This window comes from Labrus mixtus, chromosome 17 (assembly GCF_963584025.1).
Source record: "Labrus mixtus chromosome 17, fLabMix1.1, whole genome shotgun sequence".
Taxonomy (NCBI): domain Eukaryota; kingdom Metazoa; phylum Chordata; class Actinopteri; order Labriformes; family Labridae; genus Labrus; species Labrus mixtus.
The window spans coordinates 11,227,591-11,251,607 of NC_083628.1; the positions used below are offsets into that span (position 1 = coordinate 11,227,591).

At 41.8% G+C, this 24,017-nt stretch overlaps 2 protein-coding genes across 4 annotated transcripts in view; one reads left to right on the plus strand and one right to left on the minus strand.

The window, feature by feature from the left end:
• bmpr1bb (bone morphogenetic protein receptor, type IBb) overlaps window positions 1–4,260 on the plus strand; it is a 54,559-nt gene extending 50,299 nt beyond the window's left edge. The window contains exons 8-14 of the mRNA XM_061060998.1: window positions 600–696; window positions 787–931; window positions 1,114–1,306; window positions 1,419–1,716; window positions 1,804–1,979; window positions 2,074–2,204; window positions 3,238–4,260. Of these exons, the coding sequence (XP_060916981.1) occupies window positions 600–696; window positions 787–931; window positions 1,114–1,306; window positions 1,419–1,716; window positions 1,804–1,979; window positions 2,074–2,204; window positions 3,238–3,363 (1,166 nt within the window). The 3' untranslated portion in view covers window positions 3,364–4,260. The remainder of the gene's footprint in view (window positions 1–599; window positions 697–786; window positions 932–1,113; window positions 1,307–1,418; window positions 1,717–1,803; window positions 1,980–2,073; window positions 2,205–3,237) is intronic.
• A 64-nt stretch (window positions 4,261–4,324) lies between these two features.
• unc5cb (unc-5 netrin receptor Cb) overlaps window positions 4,325–24,017 on the minus strand; it is a 118,116-nt gene continuing 98,423 nt past the window's right edge. For 2 of the 3 annotated variants that reach the window (XM_061060996.1, XM_061060997.1), the window contains 10 exons: window positions 19,053–19,244; window positions 16,497–16,859; window positions 14,615–14,702; window positions 14,254–14,425; window positions 9,939–10,172; window positions 9,252–9,401; window positions 8,989–9,153; window positions 7,665–7,843; window positions 6,002–6,146; window positions 4,325–5,657 (listed from right to left, as the gene is read on the minus strand). In XM_061060996.1, coding sequence (XP_060916979.1) covers window positions 5,559–5,657; window positions 6,002–6,146; window positions 7,665–7,843; window positions 8,989–9,153; window positions 9,252–9,401; window positions 9,939–10,172; window positions 14,254–14,425; window positions 14,615–14,702; window positions 16,497–16,859; window positions 19,053–19,244 — 1,787 coding nt within the window. In that variant the 3' untranslated portion in view covers window positions 4,325–5,558. Of the gene's footprint in view, window positions 5,658–6,001; window positions 6,147–7,664; window positions 7,844–8,988; window positions 9,154–9,251; window positions 9,402–9,938; window positions 10,173–14,253; window positions 14,426–14,614; window positions 14,703–16,496; window positions 16,860–19,052; window positions 19,245–21,809; window positions 21,867–24,017 lie in introns of all 3 variants that reach the window. The other variant, XM_061060995.1, reaches the window with a different exon arrangement.

The following is a 24,017-nucleotide window of genomic DNA, read 5'->3' on the forward strand; positions in this document are numbered from 1 at the left end:
TTATACTTTTAGTCCTCTGTAGTTCAGCACTCTTTTTAAGGATCCCCTGTGCTCATGCGTCCGTTATTTTGTGGGTGTGTGATTGGCAGAAGCACAGTAGAAAGGCTAGAGTCCCAGAGCTGCCGGAGGCCTCTGGGGTTTCTGGTGCGATGTCAGAGTGACAGCTGATCTGTTGGATTCAGGAAGGGGATGTGATCGATCACGCGCCGTGGGAGGAGGAGGGTTTTGTGGGGGCAGGGCGGGTTAGAGGGAGCAAGGGGAGAAGGAGCTTGTCCCTGTCGATAATGAAAATTAGAGAGATGTTTGAGGAGATAACTGAACAAATGACACCACTGTCAGATACTCATCAGTTCTCATTTTACACACTTTTCAATCTCACTTAGGGCACGATCATTAGATTTATGGAGGTTGAAATAACAACAATTACACGTGAAATCTATCTTATAGAAAGAAGATAGGCCCCGCACACTTTGCGCAATTGCCGCAAAAAAGGGGGTTTTAACGATCACATCACTATGTTTCAACCAGAGGTCTTCTTCAGGTGATAATTAAAAAAATCTGTTTTATATAACATTAGCACATTGTCCTTATTGTTTCAGATTATGTTGACAGCAGTATCCAGTACATGGCTCTCTTCATCTCAATCACAGTCTGCAGCATCATCCTCGGCCTCGTCCTCATCTTCTGCTACTTCAGGTAAAAACCACAGACTTTTCAGGAATGCATGACAATGATCATAATTCTTGATATGCACGTAGCTTCATTTGCGTGACTTTTCTGTGGCAGATATAAGCGGCAGGAGTCGGAGCCACGCTACAGTATCGATCTGGAGCAGGAGGAGACCTACATCCCTCCAGGAGAGTCCCTGAAGGACCTGATCGAGCACTCCCGCAGCATCGGGTCTGGATCTGGCTCAGGACTCCCTCTGCTGGTAGGAACAAATCATTGCACATGAAAGTGAAATCTCAAACTGAGTCTCTATTCAAATCATTACACACTACACTGTATCATATTCTAAGGAGATAAAGATGGAAACAGTTTAACGCTATTATGATGAAAGCAATTGGGATAATAAATCGTTTGTTTTCCACACAATTCACTTTTTTTTTGTAGGTTCAGCGTACCATCGCAAAGCAGATTCAGATGGTGAAGCAGATCGGAAAAGGGCGATACGGAGAGGTGTGGATGGGCAGGTGGAGAGGAGAGCGAGTGGCTGTTAAAGTCTTCTTCACCACAGAAGAAGAGAGCTGGTTCAGAGAAACAGAGATATATCAGACCTTTCTAATGAGACATGACAACATACTAGGTGAGGCCTCATAAAGAGAGTGTGAAAAACTGATTGAGAATCAAAAAGGAAAACATTTTGTGGTATTTTGTATAAACATGAACGTCCCTTTTTTTCCCCTCATAATTCCCAGGGTTCATAGCAGCAGATATTAAAGGAACCGGCTCGTGGACTCAGCTGTACCTGATAACAGACTACCATGAGAATGGATCTTTATACGACTACCTCAAGTCTAACACGCTAGACGTCAAAGCTCTGCTGAAACTGGCCTACTCGTCCATCTCAGGCCTGTGTCACCTGCACACCGAGATCTACGGCACGCAAGGCAAACCGGCCATCGCACACAGAGACCTGAAGAGTAAAAACATCCTGGTAAAAAAGAACGGATCGTGCTGTATAGCGGACCTTGGACTCGCTGTCAAGTTTAACAGGTACAACTTGACTTCTGGACTTTTTAAGTTTTGGATCATCTTTTAACTTGTGTTGCTCATCATGTCTGTTCCTCCTCTCTGCTCTAGTGACACCAACGAGGTGGATATTCCTCCCAACCTAAGAGTGGGTACGAAACGCTACATGCCCCCTGAAGTGTTGGATGAAACACTTAACAGGACCTACTTCCAGTCCTTTATCATGGCCGACATGTATAGTTTCGGCCTCATTGTTTGGGAGATGGCCAGACGTTGCATATCTGGAGGTTAGAACACGTTTTCGATACTTCTTTCGATACTACTTTCGATGCTTCCTTTGTCCCTCTACACACTCTCACGTACACCTGTGTTTCCTTGAAGGGATTGTGGAGGAATATCAGCTGCCCTATTATGACCTGGTGCCCACGGATCCTTCCTATGAGGACATGAGGGAAGTCGTGTGCATAAAGAAACAAAGACCTTCATTTGCTAATCGCTGGAGCAGTGATGAGGTAATGGAAATGTTTTTTTTATTACAATTCAAATGAAAAGACCTCATGTCTTTATTCATGGTAAATAAGTGATTCATTTGTATTCTGTAGAGCAGTATTACACCTTTTGAAGAAGAACCCCTCAGGTTGCCAGGTTTTGATAAATGATCTTTAGGTGCTATGTTTTCTGCACCGTACTCTTAGTGGAAATAATCTGTTCAGTTAAGAAAGCCATCAGGTCTGCAGCGAATCCTAAGAAGTATTAAAACAAATAATATAATTTGTTCAGCATAACAATCAAAGAAGAAAATAAATAAGACAATTTATGATGGATGATATATTCTAAAAAGGTTCAAATTTAGACAAAAATAGTAGAGTCACATAACAGATCTAAGACACTGGATTATTTAGTCTAAGTTTAGTGTTCGTCTTTTTTTTTCCACCAGGTTATTTGCTCGCTCCAACATGTGGTATTTAATGCTATCACAATGTCATTTTTCAATTTATGTTGAGCCAAAAATCAAATGTAAAAAGTCTGCCTACTTTTAACCAGTGTTATGTTATTAAACTGTATATTTTTGGAGCTTTAACTTTGACCTAAAAATGGTAGATATTTTTTTTTTTTAGAGATTTGTTTTTGAACTCTGTATGCCTTGATTTAGAGATAGGACAGTGGATATAGTCAGAAATCAGAAAGAGAGAAAGGATTTGAACCCGGGGCTGCTCACTTGCTGGACTACAGCCTTTGTACATGGTCGATTTACTAAATACCCAAAGGTCACTGAATATACCAAAAGACAGGGCTTTTAATTTGACCCAGTTTTTAAAATGTGATTATTTTGAAACCGTACACTGACATTTTTACATCTCAGTCAGGACCAAAAGTTTCTGTAGCCCTTCTCATCAGATTTACCAAAAACCCAGGTTACAAGTGTAGTCCAGTTTTGTATGTTAGTTTATCCCAAACACAGAATAATCAATAATGGATGAATACAATTTTCACAACTTCAAAGTACTGCTGTATTCTTATGTACATGCCCCTGTGTGTCATCAGTGTCTAAGGCAGATGGGGAAACTGATGTCAGAGTGCTGGGCTCACAACCCGGCCTCCCGCCTCACAGCCCTGAGGGTGAAGAAGACTCTGGCGAAGATGTTAGAAACCCAAGACATCAAACTGTGACAGGAAGTCAAGAGAGATGCTCTCATCACCACCGACTTTTCACTGCCACCGGCCCTGCGCTGCTAACACTGGCTAATAGAAGAAAGGGAAAAAAAAAAAAAGAGGTTGTGAATGGAAGGTCAAAGGAAACAGACGGGGAGGATGACCCAGAGAGATAATGGTCTACGAAGAGCTGGGGAAAAAAAAAGATTTATGATGTCAGGGGAGGTCTGCCCTCCTGAAGTCTGAGCCACCAGTTCAAGTTGTGCTTTCTGTGAAAGCTGAGTGTTGGTCAGGTCCAGGCTGTCCCTGTGGGCAGGAGGACCAGGACCCTTCATAGCAGGAGAGGAGGACTGAAATACCTCTGATTGGTTCAAACAGAGGACCGTCCTGCTCTCGTTAAAGCCATGCAGCAGTATTCTATGTGCAGTTTTTTGTACTGTACCAGCTGCCTTCATTTCAAATCTATTCATAATGTCTGTCATCCATCCAAAGAAATGTCTGATTCCTGCTCAGTGACCTCACGTCCAATGACATTATTATTATTATTTTATTAATATTAATACAAACAGAAACAAGTGAGAAGAAGTCCATAATAACAGATTTATCTATAGAATATTCATTTGAACATTTTGTTGAAATAAATCCTCAGAGGTTGTAGATTGGTGAGTTTTTGTTGACCTTTGCATTTTCTGCTCTATCCTTTAACAATTCACATGTACATAGTCAAAGTGAAATCTATTGATAATTATTGCCTTGCTGGATGTTTAAAATGTGTTTCTGATGATTTATCTGTGTACAGAATATGTCCCGTCCACTCTACCACTGTTGCATTCGCCTTATTTAACCTGTACATATGTGATCATTGAGAGTGGATGTGGATGACATTCCCTAATAAAACAACAAAGTGTCTTGAAAGATTGTCTTGTTATGTTTGAACACGGCTGAAAGATTCCAACAAATCAGATCCTCATGCTCAACGTTCAATGTTGCATATAAATATAATTTATTATTAGTCCTTAAAAATTCTTTCTTACACTTTGTACAAGAACTTGACAGATGAAAATGCAAGCAATTGCAAACAAACATCATGAGCGCCAGGAAACAGACGGGCTACATTCTCACTATACAATAATAAGACTCATGAAGCTGCAGGACGAGGGAATGCAAAAGGCTAGCCCACAGAGAATGTAGAGATTGTTTCAGAAAGATGCAGCTTGCATAGACAGCTTTACAACAAAAACTGGGACAACTGCCATTCAAAGAACACAAAGATCAAAGAAGGAACCGAGAACACCTGAACAGTCACAAGTGCTGCTGCTGCATCAAAGGAATGTTGCGTTTACAACTCTTGCTAATGTTGCTGCACAGTGAGTCATGACTTCTGTCCTCAACCAACAAACAGACGTCTGCTTTGAAAAGCACACCAATGTCCTTCAACTGTGGACATAAAAAAAAAAAAGATTCTTCTCAAAATGACATTTAATAGATGATTATTTTCTGTATTAAATTTTAACATCGTACAGTGTATGTCAATTATTTGGTAAAAAGCAGTCGTATTCTGTTGAGTTGCTTCTATAAAAATATATTTTTTGATTCGTTTTTTTTTTTTACAGTCGTCTCTCCTCTCTGGTGTCTTTAATGTAGATAATATCATCCTGAACAACGTACAAACCATCAGCATCAGTCGTGCGTTTTATTACGTTTGGGTAAATTGTCCACATTTTCCTCCACACTGGTTTAATTAGCCAATTGATCTGCTAAAAACATGCAAAGAATTAACCAATGCAACTCATCGAAACTATTTGAAGACATATAAAACAGGCAAACATAATTCAAAATCAATTATAATAAAACACAACATGAGTAAAAAATATTAAAGTAGTTAAGACAGCAACATTAAACTATTAATGATTACATTATGGTTCCTTTCTGTACATGTACATGTGGCTGACAAGGATGAGTCATTACAGCAAGTGTCCACCAGGAGGTGCTATGATACAGTCGAACAGAATGAGAGCAGAAACAGAAATGTGAGGACTTAGCAAAATATTCCATAAAATACAAAAAAAAAAAAAAAAAGATATGTATAAATAGGCATATTATTAAATATTATGTTATCACTGAACACATACTCGTCCATGGTGTTGCTATGGCGACAGGTTCTTGGGAGTGAGAGGTGCCTCCTGTGATCGGAGCGTTTGCTTCTTTGATCCTCATGACCTCTGAAAGTGTAGTCTGTTGTTTAAAGCAAGGGCATCATCCGCATATCCGCACAGTCCATCCAAATAACCGGACAGCTGTTTCCAAGGAAACTAGAGCCAAAAATATCAAGTTGTTGAACCAGGGAGAGAAAGAGAGATACAGAGAGAAATGACTGGCAGCGATTCTTGTTTACCCTCCAAGTTTTTACACCCTTTGTTGCCAATGTTTAACTGGGTCATGGCAGAGTAGACCAAGCTGTTTGTATCTTCTTACTTCTGCATGAGTACATACACACACACACACACACACACACACATGCACACAGTAGTTTTTAGTGTGTGCGTGCATTTTGTCATTGTGATGGGCGTCCCTCCTTTCTTGTTTTCCTTTTTATGTCGTCTTCCTCCCTGGAATGTTGTGCTCCCCTGTCGGGCGGCTGTCAGTGCTCACTCACTAAAGGAACAAGGCTGTCATGGCGTCCCATCTCCTCCAGCACCTGGGCCAGGCGACTCAGGTTGCCGTCAGGGAAGTGCTGGGCCTCCCATAAGTCCAGGATCACTCCCGTTGGACTGGATTTGGTGGCGAAGTAGTTTAGATACCTGAATGAATGATCGAATTAAAAAGCAGAGAGTGGTGCTTTAAAAAAAAAGGGTAACGTATCTATGACATAAAACTGTGTTAATGAGCATTTCTCTTTATGGTTAGTAAGAAGCAATAGGGGAAGAACTTTTTCCTTCAGTCCCCCCTATAGGCTGTTTATAAAGAGTAGATGTAGCCACCTTAATGTCACACATTGGTTTGTGAACTTCTCTTTTGAAGCCTTCATTTTGACATAGCCAGAGATGACCATATTTGGGGTTAATACAGATTACAATATCTATCCTGGTTGACAGATCAACATGGTAGTATAAGTTAACAAAGCCCTAAAGCAAACCCTGCTTCACGTCAATTTCACTCCACACTGGACCGTGAATTACACAATGAATGACATCATACTGTATGGAAGAAGACTAAGCTAGTTTCATCTGCTACGCTAAATCAAGACGTGAAGGACAAGTAGGGTTACTTTCAAACACGCTCTATATAATCAGACTCCGTTTCACGAGCACTAGAGACGCCCCCTGCTGACTAATAGACATAATGCAGGTTTAAGGCTTTCCCCTGTAGGCGTCAGTTTAGAACCCAAGAGGCTTCATCCACTATTTTATAAAAGTCTGTGATTTTCTCCTTAAAGAGTTTTTCAATTACTTTAAACTGATTTATTTTTTTTGTCTAGGATTACTTTTTTAAGTTTACAATTAAAATTCAGTTTATAGCATGAAGCAAACGACAGATTGAGTCAAGGGAAAAGTAGGAAATAACAGCCTGCTATCAGCTGATGACAGACTGAAGTCTCTTTTAATATGTAAAAAAAAATCCAAAGCTAAACCACATTTTTCCAAATGATGGTTTTTCTAATCCGTTTGTCACCCAGTTTTTTGGATATTTAAAATAAGGCCACAAGAATTCCAGGATTTTGACTGAAAATGTTGAAACTATGGATACACTTCTGTTCTGTGTGTATCATCACTGTGGGTGGTGAATAAGAGGCTGGTTCACGTCTCTCCTTCCTTCACGCCACACTCTGAGTGGTCTCGTCAATCTGCAGCTGCTGCCTGTGATAAGACCCCCCCTGCTGAGGCGGGACCTTATAAATGGACACACACTGTACCTCCATCGCACGCACACATGACTATCGAAGACGCATGGGTAACGTTTTGGAAAAAAGCGTGGACGTTCTATCTTTGTCTTTTTCTTTTTCTGTCTGTCTCACTTCAGCCTGTCTCACTTCATCTCAATTCATCTGATGCTTTTTTTTTTTTAAGAAACAGTCAAGTCCCAAAAGAAGAATCGAAATCAAATAAATATGAGATTTGTTGTCCAGTCTTCCCTATCTATTCTTAATAAGCATGATGAGAAAAAATGTTGATAAATAAAATTGAAAGCAGCTTTTTAAAGACATTTTTGGAGAAGACATGTTGCTCTCTGAAAACGGAAAACTGATGACAGCCTGTTTCTGTGACACCTCAGGGCACTAAATCTGAGTCTCCGTCTCCCAGCTCTGTTCCTCCACCCACCTATCTAGGTTTAGTTTGTGGGCCAACATCCTCCAGTCATTTCCTCTGGTCTGAGGTGCGTCCAGACTGCCACACAACTTCTGTCGGATGGAGACGGGGATGCGAAAGGCGTTTGGCCCAACCAGTGTGGTGATGTTACTGGCCGGGTCCAGCAGAGAAGTGTCAATGCTCTGGGAATCCTGCAGACAAAGAGAGAGAGAGGGACTGTAGCAGGGGACTGCAGGTACATAATTCATGCTAAAATGCAACATTACGAAGGTGAAATGGATTTGGAGCACATCACATTTAGATTTCTGGGTTGTACAAAAAAGCAGATTTTTTTCCATCTTATTGCCGTCCTTTAATCTATGTAGGCCAAGTGATTTTCAAATAAATTGCATGTGGAGGATTAAGTGCAGGAGGTCTGGTTACAAAACCAGAGCAGGTCCCAGAGACAAATAAGGCGAGGCCAGGCGGGGACACAGCACTGCACTACATGCACTATAATTCATCTCATTACTGAGCACAAAGCCCGAGTGCTCCTCCATCCCTCATGCTCTGCTCTCCTGGCCAGATGGCCTTTGTGAGGCAGGTACAGCGCGACTATAGGGTGATTATTCCCCCTCTGCTCTTGTCCTGTCAAAGGAGGGATGGTATGAAGGCTGCAGGTTCAAGAGTCCCTCTCAGCTTTTGAAAACGTTGCAAAGAGATTGAGGGGGGGGGGGGGATTTGCAAAAAGTTGTGACTGGAGGAAATTCATTTTCTCTGAATTCAAAATTCAGGTAAAAAGATAAAGATTCTCGGATTGTATTTTTTCCTTTCTGAAACTTATATGTAGACTTGAGTTATGGCCGATACTGAGTAGCTGAAGGATACTAGCTTGATAAAAAAAAAAAAAAACAACATATTTGTGGTGGAAAAATTAGCATTTGCTACCTTTGAAAAAAATTCCAATCTTTGCTAGGACTCGACTGTTGTCATTTATTATCGTCATATAATAATTTGCCTTAAACCCTGTAGATGAATGAGGGGATAGCAATTACTGTAGAGTACAGTACAGTTCAGTACGTTGATGTTTTAGCTGTCGGAGGCCAATATCAACACTAGTGTTGGGATTGAAACTATACCAATACTGATACTAGTTTCAATATGAATATTGGTATAATTACTGAAGTGATACCAATATAATATCAGTATTGACACCATACTTTTACCAATACTCTTATCAATATCATTACTCTCTAACCAGATGATCAAAAACTTTCACCACTCATTCTTTCAGGACATTCTTTCGCCCCGTTATGGATCACATTTAAAGCTACATTTATGGAAGTATTGACCATACCTCTGAGAGTGTTGTGTCCAGCTGAAAAATCTGTCCCTCTCCCTCCACTTGGCGCACACATATCTTACAGGCCAGGTCCACCGTGCTGGCGGAGAACCGCTCCAGGGTGAAGCAACAGTGGTGGTTTCTCTGAGAGCCCGTCCACATGTGCTGAAAGGAGAGCTCCTGCAGGGAGGCGGGGAGAGGGAGGGAGAGTTACTCGGCTGGTCAGAAAGCGGAAAACGCGAAAAGAACCTCTCTGAGAGGGTTTGCGAGCAGTTTACCTGGTACTTGGCGAGCAGTTTGCTCTTCCACAACGTGTGCGGGACGTCGTGGATGGAAAGTCTCAGGTTGTGAGTGCTGTCTTTAAAGTTGAGGGTCTTTGGTTCGTCTAACAACTTCCCGCCCATTTGCTTCTCCATCTGTAGGACTTCCTGCAAACACAAGCACACACTTCTTTGAGCGTACGGCACAATGCATACTGACTTCTTTGTTTCTTGTTGACGACATCATGTTTGTGAATCTTTCAATAAGACATGACAAAAATCAGTTTTTCTATAGTAAATTCAGCCGTCTCACAGGGCGTTATGAGTCTGAAAGCAACTTCATGTCCTTGCAGCAGGATCACTATCACTTCTCATTACCCGTTGCCAAACTTAATAACCCTGTTTAATATCCCTGCTCGGTATTCTAATCCTTCTTATCTCTCCTCCGTGTAGGTAGACAGAGGTATTAAACGGAAGAGGAGGGGGATAAATGCGGCTTATTTTGCATTGGGGCCGCAGCTACATCTTTTCAGGAAGCCCGCCTGACAACTCTTATTGTGACATATGAACACAAAGATTTCACTTCCTGCCTCCCACACCTCGTCTGCTAGCTACACCCACACAAACATCTACAATCAGTAATCATTAAAGCTTACAAACAGATCCATCTTTCGCAAAACCAATGAGTGTGGTCTGCGTGTTTACCTTCAGTGCGTCCTGTGTGTCGTCCAGGCAGTACACCCGGATATGATACTCCATGGCGGGGCAGGTGACGGGGCCGAAGATGGCCAGTTTGAGGCGCTTGGTGGTTGAAGCGCTCAGAGACTGGCCCACCAGGCAGTAGGTGCCTAGCGTCTCTGTGAGGATGTGGCAGGCCTCGTCGTCCATTTGGATGTAGCACGGCGTGGTGAAATTTTCTTCCCCTACCACCACCACATCCTGCGAGGTGGACAGAAAGAGAGACGCGATTGTGAGAGACAATAGGCTGGCAGTTGTGAAAATACAATTATGCAGAGAAAATAAAGATGGGAACAGAAGAGGACGTGGTACGTTTCTGTTGTCACTGCTGCCTTGTCACAATTACATTTCCTTAAATATTGTCATTCAGTGGTAGGTAGGAAAATCCAAGTCACATTTTTTTTACATCTAATTGAATGATTTTCAATCAATAAAATGGTTCCGAAATACATTTCTTTAGTTACCATTCCACTAAGATAATGAGACTCGGCAACATCAGCTCCATTTGTAATCTTTTTCTCAGATGACTCGTCTTTGGACTGATCTTCTGCATGTTTGTTATAAGAGAGTGTAGCTTTTTGCATTGTCATCACATCAAAGCATAAAAGCATTGACAGCTTCTTCCAAAATGAATTGGAACAAAACAGAATGTAAGACTTCACAGTTGTTGTGTTGTTGTTGTTGTTATGAAGTCAAACTTGATCCTGTGAAGTTGTGTGATTGTTTGATTCTTTAACTTCATTTCTCACTTTGTTACATTGCCCGTGGTCTGTGGCAACGTAAACGAGAACTCGTGGCTACAATCTTTGAAACATTACAAAGTTTAGAACAAACGTCTGACTCCGTTGACATCGCCTCTTAGGAAACTTGGAATCACATAATATACAAATCTGTAACAACATTACTTTCCTGAATAAAAGAAATAAGCATCAACATCACCTGTTTTCATTTCCTTCTTTTTCAAGTGTCAACATCATACTGAAGCAGTGATTTACACAGATAACTGGGCATCATTTATGTACTGTATGGACTTATTCCTTCTTAGTATTATGTATGCATGGGCAGCAGTTTGACAGTTAACACTTTGTGATCAGTGGACAGAATGTATCTGTGTATTCTTTTATTTTCTTCTCCAGGAAATAAAGAAATGTAATAAACATACTTAATAACACTTTATTTCACTCATTTTTTTCTCTGCTTTTTAGTAGTTGACCCACGAGCAATAAACTAATACTAATAAAATAAGAATATGGCTCAAATCAGGATAAACGTATGATTTTGACCTGTTTGAGCTGGATTTTTGTAGGGTTTAGCTTTGGAATGAGTGCTGTAAAGAACTCGTTTGTCTTCATTATGGTTTTCCATTTTTTACATCAAACATTTATATTGAATGAACTGAATCACACTGGATTTTAAATGTCATTTTAAGGGGTAAAGTAAGAGTCAGGGTCATGACCTTTTCACTATAACACTTTGCCACGAGGAGTTAGTAATGCCTGACAGCCTGCCTCTGTGCATGAGAGCTGATGGAAGAGTGAGTGCCCAGACCATTTGTAGTTGACCTCTGTAATAGAACTAAGTTCAGGACATATTTCTCTTTCATTAAGCCTGTCTGCTCTGAACACACTAATGTGGCCCCCCCTCTCTCTCTCTCTCTCGCTCACTCGCTCTCTCTCTGTCTTTTTTTTCTCAGTAATCCAAACACTCCTGTGAACAGCACATTGGCATTAATTCAGCCTATTATGAGAGACAGAAGAGGAATTACAGCATTTTATTGTGAGCTCGTCCATTTAACAGCAGTATTATGGCTGATCATTAGACTCTTTAACTGCTCCTGAGGGGGGAAGGGGCTGGGGCTCTCTGTTGGGGTATAATTAGAACACACAGTGGAGGGAACAGTGGGCTTTTTGCTTCATACGTGTGTGGTGGCACAAACAATCAGACATGTAAACGCATGCACACATTCCCACATCATAATCTATTCACACATCCTTTGACATTAGAGCTTCTTTGAGAGCTGTGCGAGGATTCATGTTAGGAGGAGAGTTACTGAAGCAGAAAGGCCCACATGCTCCTCATTATATGACCTGCTGTCGTCATCATCATCACTACACCATGCTTCCCTGATGACACTGTGTGTGTGTGTGTGTGTGTGTGTGCGCGCTTAGATGAGGGAGGGGTGCCAATAGAACTGACTATTTTCACTCTGTGGAGATGACTTTATATCTAAAAATACCGGGGAATTACTTCTTCCGAGGAGCTCATCTCTGCTGTTTCTGCTGCTGTGATGAATACGCATTTTGACAGAGCGTGTCACATAAAGTAATAATTCACGCGTGCAGTATGGAGTCGGCCTCAGCGGGAGGAGAAGCTCATATACAGGAAGCTGCCGTCACCTTGGATATTACCATCTGCATTTCTGACAGGTCGCGGATATAATCAATAGCGAGCACGTAGTCCCCACAGGAGACCACGTCCCCTCCAATATATGAAATATTGGAATTCATCTCCGACAATATTTGTAATAACCAGACACGTCAGATTCTGCAAAAGCTGATTTAAGACTGTTTGATTCCCTCTGTGTGCATGTTAAATGGACTCTAACATGCACAGCAGTTCACTGATGATTTCCTGCTTCTTTTCAGTGTAAATCATCACGGGCAGATCTTAATGCAAACTGAATGCATCTGAACTGATTGTAACATGCAGGAAGGATTGTCAGAGTTTCACTCCTAAATGTCTGGCTGAAGACCTGGCCCTTGATTAATAGTTATACCCGGTTTACACGGAGCTTTATTACTCAGTTTACACTTAGCTTTATTGGCTGCCCTCGAGTCATTCATCAATGTCGCGAAGGCATGCGGGGCCGCCACTGTGGCAGTTTCTTTCTGCTCTATAAGTCTTATCATCACATCAGCAACAGACTTCCTGAAAAAGATGTAATTCCAGTCACTACTCAATGATGAGCTGACAGAGGGACGCATATTTGATAAATGCTGGTGCAAAGTGGAGGAAATTTCAATGTGGGACAAGATGGTGCAGTTTTCCTGTGAAGACTCCAGCAAAATATGAAGTCACATACAGATTTCTTTCAGCTAAAAATGTGACTTCTGTATTACCTTTGGACTGTTTTTCATTCCGCTGTGTTACGGACAGCCCTGCTGCTGCACAACTCTTTATGGTTTCTTTGTATTTTTTGAACACCCTCGACTCTAAAAAAGGCTCCAGCAGACTCCTGTATGTAACACTTGGTAATAAATGGCATGGAATTAAAACAGAAGAAAAAAATGCTGTGTTGAAGTGTAAGAAAAAAACGATGCTAATTACTGCATACAACAGTAATTAGCATCCCCAATACCCAATTTCTGGAGTAATTGAAATGCACCATGTGCGGTCCATTTCAATTTAAAGAAGGTTTGTGATCAGGGTGAGAAAGTTTCTCTACAAATAATGTGTTTATGGTTGCTGGACAATTCTTATGTTTGTGTATGTGAGTGTTTTTTGTGTTGATGTGTGTTTCTGTGTGTGACAGACTGAAAAAGGAACAAGAAGGATAGACAGGATAGACAGAAAACATTGACACTGCTGCTACAACTTATCATCATCAGAGCTCTTAATAATTGCACAGGTTTACACAGCACACGCATACACACACACAAAATGACCAGGCTTTCATAAAAGGTAGAAGAAAACTGGCTGGGGGAAATACAGTCCCTGTCGGATCCCTGCTATCAGAAGTTTGTTAGCTCAGCACCTGGTTGCAGCAGCGGTTTGTTCAGAGTGCTGAGCTGAACAAACAAAGCAAAGAAGTTGATCCCCTTCATGTCCTCTACCTTTATCTACAGTCTCATGCCATTTGAACATTTGCTTTTCTCAACTTCTTGGTCTTTGTTAGCAGGGCTGTTCTCGGGAGCTGATCTGGGGTGGTGTGAGCCCCTGCAGAAAACTTTTTGGCCACCCCAGATGAATTCAAATTTTAAAAAATCTGTTCACAGGACTGTTACGACTGTAGAATACATTAAAGTCAGCAGTTTTATTGATTATTGGAGATAGAAACTGAAAAACAAATCCCTTCATAAGTCAGTGCCCTCTTTGGGCCACCTCAGTGAACAAATGCAAGCGGATGCAATGTGAATCATATGAAGCGAGGGTCACACTAGTGAGTATTATTTTAATATAACTTTTACACTTCACATGGCTGTCAAAAGCTCATTTTCAAACCTGGCCATGCGGTGACACACATATGAGTCCACTATCGCACAGTTTCCACCCTGTTTCTCACCTCCCACTGGTTTTGCTGCGAATGGTTCTTGAGCTGGATCAGCCAATCCTGTTGGCCGTCACACACGGCACAGTGGTGCATGGTGATGATGACGGGCCGAGTCAACAAAGCCCCGGGGGGCCCGCAGCTCACCACAGGGCCCAGCACAGTTTGGCCATCATCCACCGACGGCCTGGAGGTACACAGACAGACACAGACACAGACACACACACACACACACACACACACACACACACACACACACATACACACACGCTGTTTAGTGGCGACAGTGACAGCAGTCAGTGTAAGGGTGACACGGCCGAGCTGACAGGGCTAAACAGCGCTCTGGGGTGTTGATGTAACAGGCGACAGTGCGTACCTCATGTTGTCCTTCCTCTGAACCGTCACATACATCTCATACACTCTGCCCTGAGGAATGGCCCCCGCTGGAATAAGCAGACTCACCCCTAGGGAGTGCAAAAAAAAAAAAGACAAACAGGTATTATTTACATGTGCCATGTAAAAAATGCATTCCTTTAACTTTTTGATAAGTAAAGGGATGCTGTAGGTTTCTGTCATGGGTGTTTCATAAAAGGTGTCTTTTGTGAAGTTCAGTGAACAAACATAGAGAGAAGAACTCTCTTATATTCAGTATAAATGGGTAATAATGACTTACAGCTCTACCTTTTACATTTAAGAGTGAGACATTACCTGTCACAAATATATATTTTAATGCATTACTGACTTTACTGAAGCGGAAGAGAGCATTTAAATCCCCAGTGAGGAACAGTAATAATCACTATTCCTCCCAGCCTCCACAGATAAATACTATGGCACTTTGGTGCTTTTTCCACTGGCATCAGGAAATGATGTGACATTTCATTTCTAAAATCAATGATCTCTCTACTCTTCATAACATTCTCATATTGCTGCAGCCGGCATGATTTACATTTTTCCATCTCAGATTGATTTGATATGATTTCCTGTCCATTTTTTTTTTTAGAACCGCCCCATCCCCGCACCAACACATAAACATTCCCTCACACACAAACAAGCAAACACACACAGACAGACACACAAACACAGTATTTCCCTCTCTGGAGGGGGTTTCTCAGATAGCTCATTGATTTCCCATGTCCTTGTACTGAACTTTTTCTAAAGGTGACAGACAGCTCCTCGTGCTAGCCAGCAATGCAATCACAACTCTGCCACAGGGATGTCTCACACTGTGTCTTTCCCTCACAGCAAACACTTTAAAGAGACAGGAAACACATTTTTAAGATGCAAAAACACCAAACAGCCACACGGCGCCAAATAATATTTCATTAACCAGACACACGAACAGATCAGATATCAAATGTGCTCCATCCGCTCTCTCTGCCTATGTAACACGATGAGCACGAGCAGCAGCTGAGAACATTTTTTACAAGAATCAAAATGTAAAAAAGAAAAACCTGAGAAATTTGAGAAGTCAGTGTATCCTTTAATGTCACTGCTAGTTTGACTAAGCCTGTCGACATACATCTGTGGCATGTTACAAACAGCCCGCATGTGTTTGAAGTGAGGACAGCATGGCTAATGTAAGCTGCCTGAAACTGTACACCTTTACATCAGTACTTTTGCTGCACTGTAGGTATCTGTCAACGCCTGTCAAACGGTGTGCAGTATCACTGAGAGGTTACATATGGTTAGGTATATCATTTCAAAGTCATGTCAGTTTGTAGTGAGTATGCTCCTGAGAGAGCCCTGAATGATTGAATTAATAACTTAATGATTCATATTTACTGTTGAAACTGATGAGTGAGAGATCAAGCTTAAAGTAAGAGGTGTTTATGGATATACATTAATTTGCTTTCTTCCTGAGATTGATGAAAAGACGGTACATCTACTAAATCTATACAGTGATAAGCCTAGCTTAGCATTAATGCCGAGCTTTCTAAAAATAAATAAATAAATCCTCTGCACACATTTGCACACACACTCAGTAGTCGTATGGTCTCACATTTACATATCCACAGATGGAGAGGTTAAAGAGTGACTGACAGGAGAGCAGCTGAGCAGATGAAAACATGCAGCTCTATTAAAAACAGAAAGAAAGACATTGAATATGTTTCAAGATGAATTATTGTAGAATAGCAGATGTCCCTCGTTTATTCCTCTGCCACACTTTTTGAAACTGCATATTTTTATATACAATCGAAACATTTCCCCCCCGACAAAAACATCAGTATTCACCACCTGTCATTGTTTTGGTGCAGTACCTGAGTTGGGCACAATTAGATGCCCCCCTTGCGAGCTGAAAGAACCCAACGCTGTGCAGGATGGATCCCGGGTCCGGAGGAGCGTCTGGGTCTGCGTGCGGCGGCCCATCGTGCTGTCACTGTTGTCCAGGAGGCAGTGAGGTAGCTTCGGTGACAGTTTGGAGGAAAATTCCCCTCCCAAGTCATCCTGCGGGGTCACTAAGCCTGAGGAGTTGTACACTTTAATCTTCAAGTTGGGCAGAGGGTCGAGCAGAGGGGAGTTGGTCATGGGGATTTTGTCAGCTACATCATGGAGGGCGTAGACAGGGCCCCGGTACATGGCCGCCGCTGATGTCAGGTCAGGGGGGGCTGTTAGGAGATCAGCTGGAAAAGAAAAGAAAGAAGTGACATCAGTCAAGTAGAGTACATATCTTACGAGAAGCATTTCAGTCATCATTTACTCATCCCCACTGTGAATTGTGGAGAACTGGTAACTTGAAACCAAAATAACCATGAGGAAATGAAGTGTTGGCAGCAATCAGTGAGACCGCAGCCGTGCTTTATTCATTTGTTTTTTCACTCATTTGGGAAGTCCACTTCACCACCAAGAAACATTACTCAGTCTGAGGAGTTCACGGTGCAGCTGTGATTCATGGGTAACAGATGGCTTCACTAAAAACTTGGTTTACCCGCTAGGTAAAAAGACGAATGTTCAAAAGCTGGACTGAGTGGGTGGAGCAATGGTAGCTCCACCACTGCAGTTTTATAAAGCAGCTCTCAACACTAGTGTATATTCAGAAATAGGATAAGGTACACTCTCAAACAGGCTACAATAAGGAAGTGGACATAGCCTTTGGTTTTAGATGCAGAAGTGCCTTAAAACTGCATTATTGTGGGGCGCTGGTGGCGCAGTGGTTGGTACCGCGCCCCATCTGTGGAGGCTGTAGTCCTTCAAGCGGGCGGCCCTGGTTCGAATCTGGCCTGTAGCTCCTTTTCCGCATGTCATTCCCAACTCTCTCTCTCCCCCTGATTTCCGACTCTATCCACTGTCCTATCTCTACAACCCCCTGGTCTCATCAAATGTAAAAAATAAATAAAAAGGGTTACCTGTGATTGACATCCAGCCAATTGCTTTGGTGCCTGATTAGCTGATATACTTATGTGATGATGACAATCTCAGAAAGTTATTCCCTCTCTACGCTGAAAACAAGCTGAGCATTTTCCATTGAAGTAATTGTTTGTTTCTTCTTACTCTCTGATTTGTAAAGATTTAAAATGAGATTTTCCTCTCACTCTGTTTCTGCTTCTTTTTTTATTATCTCTTTTTCTGTTTTTTTTTTCTTCCTTTTTCTAGTTGCCAAAATGTTAGACTGTTACTCGGCTCTGTCTGTTTCCACGCTGTGTTTTGGTCCAGCTCACTGCCACCTGTCTGCATCCCAGCGGTCCTACTTTCAAGTCCTGCGTCACAGGCCCAAATCTAATTACAGTTTAATATGCGACATACAGACTGGCCTTATTATGCTTTAATGAAGGGGCACAGTTTGGTCTCCCATCACAGCGACAAGCATTTTAATAGTTTCATCACCTCGCTCGCACAAACATGCTGTCTGCTGTCTGCATTTCCCTCTAAAGCTCTATAATCTAAAGGGCACATTTACATTCAAATCAGACCTAACACACATACACACACATAGCTCTGAGAGCTGATGAGTCAAACACTGCTCACCAGCTTAATGCTGAAGGTTGCTAATACAGTGCTAGACATTCCCATAATTTGGCAACACAGGTGTACCGTACCAGGGTGTTGAACCTCAATACCTGATGTGGAACAAACTGAATCGTGTGTAGCATGCAGTGTTGAAAACTCTGGTACCAGAAGTTAGTAGCAAATAACCAATCAGGTTTGTTCTGGCCACTTTTGCTTTGGATTGCTAGTTCTTATTCTGTTAAACCCATTTTACTTTCTTATAAACGTATTTATTTAAAGTAAGAGAAGAAGTAAAAGACTATATTTAAATCATGATTTTTTTTTTCATCATGTATAAGACAAAAAAGTAACATACGAGTATTTGTAAATTTGTTGTAACTCAGCTATCATTTCATCAAAAGTATCAGTACATGTTTATTGTCACATCAACCTAACATGACCTAAAGTTCTTCTAAAAAATGGATATAAGAAGTGGATGTAGCGTCTTTTTTTCAAAAGTGAAGCCGTGCACAGCCATGCCGTGCCGTAAACCTACATTCTTCCCGAAAGGCCAGCAGGGGCAGTCTTTCAAGAAACAGCCAGAGTGAATGAAACCAGATGTCAAAATGACCCTGATTCTCACTTGATTGATCGAGTTTATGCTCTCAAACTGTAGAGTTAAATCTATTTCCTCACAGCATGATGTTTACTTTGTAAATGATGGTATTAACAAAAAAAAACAAAGATTATTGGGGGTCTGGCTACCTGTGATTGACAAGTCTGCACACCTCTCTCCTCCAGATATGGTCACTTTTAAAAAACAAGATGCCGACACACTCACATTTGCGGGCAAACACACAAAAAACACACGTATCCATCCTGGGCCCCACCTTTACGGGCTGTTTTGATGCTGACAGGCTGGAAGCCTCCGTTGAGGGCCGAAGTATCGATGATGTCAGAGTCGAAGTCACGGTGGTTTTTTCTGTAGATGAAGAGCGCCACGGCGACAGAGATCACCAGGCACATGATCACGGCTATGACGATGCCCACATACAGGGCCACATCATCCGTACTGGGGGCCACTGGAGGAGGAAGAGGAGGGGGAGGAGGGGAGGTGGGAGGCAAAAGATAGAGAGAAAAATAGTCTTTTAAGATCTCATAAGCCCACATCAATGACGTTAAGCTCTTTCTCAATATGCAGGAGTTGTGATGAAGCCATTATCAGCAGACTAATATCCTGGTTTAGGATTGAGCCGGATATTAATAAACATCTGCAGGGAAATAAACGTGTACGGTATATCTTGTCTTTTTTCTATTGTGGTTCTATCTGGCTCGCTGTGGTAAATAATCTGGGAGTCATAGATAATCATGACACTATTAATTATCAAAAGACAAACAGGATAATTATGCAAAGAGCATCAGCTCTTTTTTCACATCTAACATTAAATTGTTAAATGTTTCAAAATGAAGGGAACACAAGTATCTCCTGCTGACAAACCTCCTGCACATAAAAAAACAATAGTTGTCTGTCCATGTTAATAACAAAAAAGTGGTTTTACAGTCAGATATTGACAGTCATCTTTCCATTTCATGGCTTCACGCACTGTTAAGAAAATAAGAACCAAGAAAATAAAGACAGAGATGATCAGCTCAGTACAGCTAATAGCTGCAGTGCAACCCAATGACACACTGTCCTAACAGGCAGCCTCAGAAGGCAGATCTGAAGTTCTGAAGACGGCGATATAAACGTTTTATCTTCAAATTACGGTGCCCTGTGTTGGAGCTCAGACTCTGTCTATGTCTTTGTTCTTACACACTTGCGAGATAAGATCGAGGCATAGCTTGCATTTCTCAAAAATTGTCTTTCATCTTGCTTTCAGCTCTCCCTCCCACAGCCTTTCTGTCCACTTTCCAGCTGGAGAAACCTCTGTGATTAGCAGGCCTGGCGTGGATATAGTGGGGCTCTCAGACATGTGGACGCAGACAGACACGGCTACAGATCAGACCATTTAATGGATGCCTACTGACAGTGTGGACTCTCTGTGGTGTTTGGTAAAGAATGCCCATCGCTGTCACCGACTTGACAAATGGGGAGAAACTCTTCGTTGCAGGAAGTGAAATGCCAGAGGGCCTGTGTGAGCATGTACAAATGCACACTGCTGAGTGTGACAGGGAGGCTCTTTGGAAATTCAAAGACTAAAGAATAAAGTTGCTTTATTTTTTGGGCATAATTTGAGTATGCAAATTAGACAGAATTTGCACCAGTAGATGGCAGCATCAGCCATAGATCCGTGGCACTTTCAGGGCATGCATGATGGCCGAGCATTTGTGTAAATTAGCCTCATGTGTCTGAGGGATACAGATGGCACTCAATCTGTGTCTCTGGTGTTGTCTTGCACAAAGGAGGAGGAAGGACTAGAGAAAAAAAAAACGCAAGAGGGCTTTTGTGAACATAATGAACGGTAAGTTTTGTGTTTTTTATGTTGTCCTTGGTCTCTTCCTTTTCTCTAGAAAAAACTTGATTCTAATTCTAATTTTAAAAGTATGTTTTGAATTTCATTAAACAAGTACACCATTCAATATATAGTCAATTTAAAATCCCTTTTATTCCATGCTCTGATGCATGAATCTCTTTAGAAACTGAATTGTGTTTGACCTTCAGCAGGACATTTCCTTTCACTCACAGACACAATTATTAGAAAGAAAATAGATGGTTTCTTTAGATGTGCTGATTGGCCACAATTAAGGAAGCGGGGAAGAATCTGATACTAATAGTTTTTCAAAGACTTTAGTCCCTAGGAAGGACACGTGAGGCCCTAACTGAGACATTACATTAGAGAGGAGTGTTGAGATTCTTCCTTATATATGTGAGGCCTCTAATCCTTCCTCCTGCACAGACACCAACAGAGAACAGAGCAGGGAGTCCATGATGAAAGTCTCAAAAATGTAATTTCACTGCGCTTCCTCCGCCGAGCTTCCCTGCAGTTATTTAACATATATCCCCCCTCAGTCGTACAATCTCCCCGTCCTCGCTTTGGTGATGAAGGCGGCAACCTGCTAAGTGTACGCATTAAAATGTATCACTTAGATTAATACATCCCTTTGAACATGAGCCATTGTCGGAGTGGGGAAAAAAAGGAAAAGTACAAGAAATGGAAATGAAAGGGATTATTGAACACTCCATTCCGGGTGAGGACGCAGAGATTTACAGAGGGAGGGTGAGGTAGAGAGAGTAAGAGGAAAATATACACAGAGTAAAAGACAGTGGGTAAGATTCTTCAGGGGAGTCCGAGACTGAGCTGATGAAGAGGCAAAGTGTCAGACTGAAGTTTAAGAGGAGCAACAGGATAACGGGCAATGCCAGCTCGGAGTTAGAGAGGAGTAACAGGGCTGGAAAGAGACAGTTGGCTAGCAGAGAGGCATCATGGGAAATGACAGGGTGGAAATCACCAAAAGGAAATGCCCTGAAATAGTTATCTGTAAAAAATAAGGAGTGGCATGAATCAAAAGTAGATGGGCATGAAAGAACATTGGTAAGCATGGTGGCTTTTGTGCAAAAAGAAAAAGTAATGTATTAAAGAAACAAAGACATAGAATGAATGAAGAATAATGCAAAAAACAAAAGTCAAAAGAAATGAATAACTCACATGATTTTCCCAAATCATTCCTGTCTCTAGCCTCAGAGGACTTCTGATAAAAGGAACCTTGAAGAGAGCGAGGGATTGTCGGTGGGAGAGAGAGAGCAGGGGGGTTGAGGAGAGAGAGGGGGGGGGGGGGGGGGGGGGGGGGATGACGGGAGAGGAATGATAAAAATCAAATTTAAGCCAACAGAAAAACAAACTCAACAAATGAGACAGCAACAAACTCAAAAGTAGGAGTGATGGCACAGAGAGGTGATCTTTCTAGATTTGGGCCCCCTCCTCTCCTGATCGGCGTATAGAGTATAGAGATGGATGAGAGGAGTTTGGGTGGGGTGGGGGTGGTGGATGGTCTGCGAGGGGAGTGGCTTTATCCATCATCTTGGCTTAGTGCCTCGGCAGCGGCAGCGGCAGCAGCAGGAGCGATGCTGGCAGGTGAGGGAGTTGGAGGGGCTGATAAAGCCAAGGGCTCCAACAGAGTCAATAGAAAGCTACGGCCTTACATCTGTCACTGCAGGGGGGTGGTGGAGATGGTGGTGCATGGGATAAAAGGGACTATTATGAGAGGAAAGCAGGATATAAAGACAGGTTGAAGTACAGACATTTAGAGAAATATATTTCATATAGATTCTTTGTGTGAAACAAACTGGCTTAAGTCTGGCTTTTTCATTGCCTGGTTGAAGTACGGCGGCCAAGAAGGGCAAAGGTGCTGCAAATGCCTAAAAGAGCTGCAATTGAAAAATCAGATATAAAAGTTCAGAACAGATTGAGTAACAGAAAAGTGCTGCTTATACCACTTCAAGCCCAAAGAAAGGGTATTTCAAGAAATTCAGACTACAGAAGGGATTCTGTCCTAGACACCAGGCATTGAATTCATCAACACAGCTAATACAGATTATCTACGATTCTGTATGACTTTGATTTCCTATCATTTTTTCCTGTAATTTAATTTTCTTGCAGTGGATTTACAAACCAATTGTATATATTTAAAAATAATGAATTTTACCATGTCAACTACTGAAGAAAGGCTGAAATAATACAGACATTATGAAGGGTTAATAATCAAAATCCAGACAACAAAGAGATAAGAAAAAGGAGAGCTGTATTATATAATTATATAACATGTATCTACACACACATTCACTTACAGTATTCACAAATTCTAATTAAACCCTGTATTTAAATTCTCTGTATCCTTTCCAGTTACACTCCTAATATACGCCAATAATGCGTTCCATGTTTGGCTTGGTTTGTTTTGGACGATATTTAGTCTGGTAATCATGCTTTCAAGGGAAGTTCAATCAATGAATCCTTTCAAATGCAGTCCTTCCATTTGCTGTGCATTTCCTAAGTTGTATTTGTGTTTGCCCTTGTAGGCCACCGTAATGAAGCTGCGTGGAATGGCAGCTCACTAGAAAACATAATATTCAGTCCTTGTGGGACATCCATAAACAACTATACAAACAATGAAGTCCTTATTGGAGAGGGGGAGAGCCACAGGCAGACAAGTGGAGCGACAGGAAAATCAATGGCTTGATAGATGGGGCTGGTGTGTACATGTAATCAGGCAGCAGGGAGAGCGAGCCGGAGCAGGGGGAGGTGACTGTCAGGGTCAGTCTAACTGATGGCCCATTTGAACCCATCCTATAGAGTTTCCATTCAACGGAGCTCCTTTGGTATAGCCAGAGTAAACGCACGCTCCACTGGGTGGGCTGGGAAGGAAACCTCGGAGTTCCAGACGAACAAAGATTATTCTTTCCTGACAACATAGATTCATAGAACAGGAAATCCATGTCTGTGTATACACGAGTCATTATTTCTTTCAATATGGTAGATTTCCAGCCTCAAAGAAGAATACTGTCCTAAAGCCAAACTGGTGTCGTCATTGGAATTGCTGAAGGTTTATTTTGGCTGCTTCTTGGAATCGACTGAAATAGAAAATTATTTGAATGTCATTTCCAAATGTTGACCATGAGCCAAATAAGGCCCTTAAACAGCCTCAATCCAGCCCTTTAGCAATAAGAAATCGTAGAAGTGGTACAAAAAGTACAACTTTAAACTTCTTCCGTTAAGCGATGTTACCTCCCATGATATTGACACACAGCTATAGAGATGCTGCGACAGATCGTTCATCATTACCTGGTTATAAGATCAATGTTTGGTTGGTAGTCTAGTTAGCTCAATCATAAATGTTTATTGAACACAGACATGCATTGT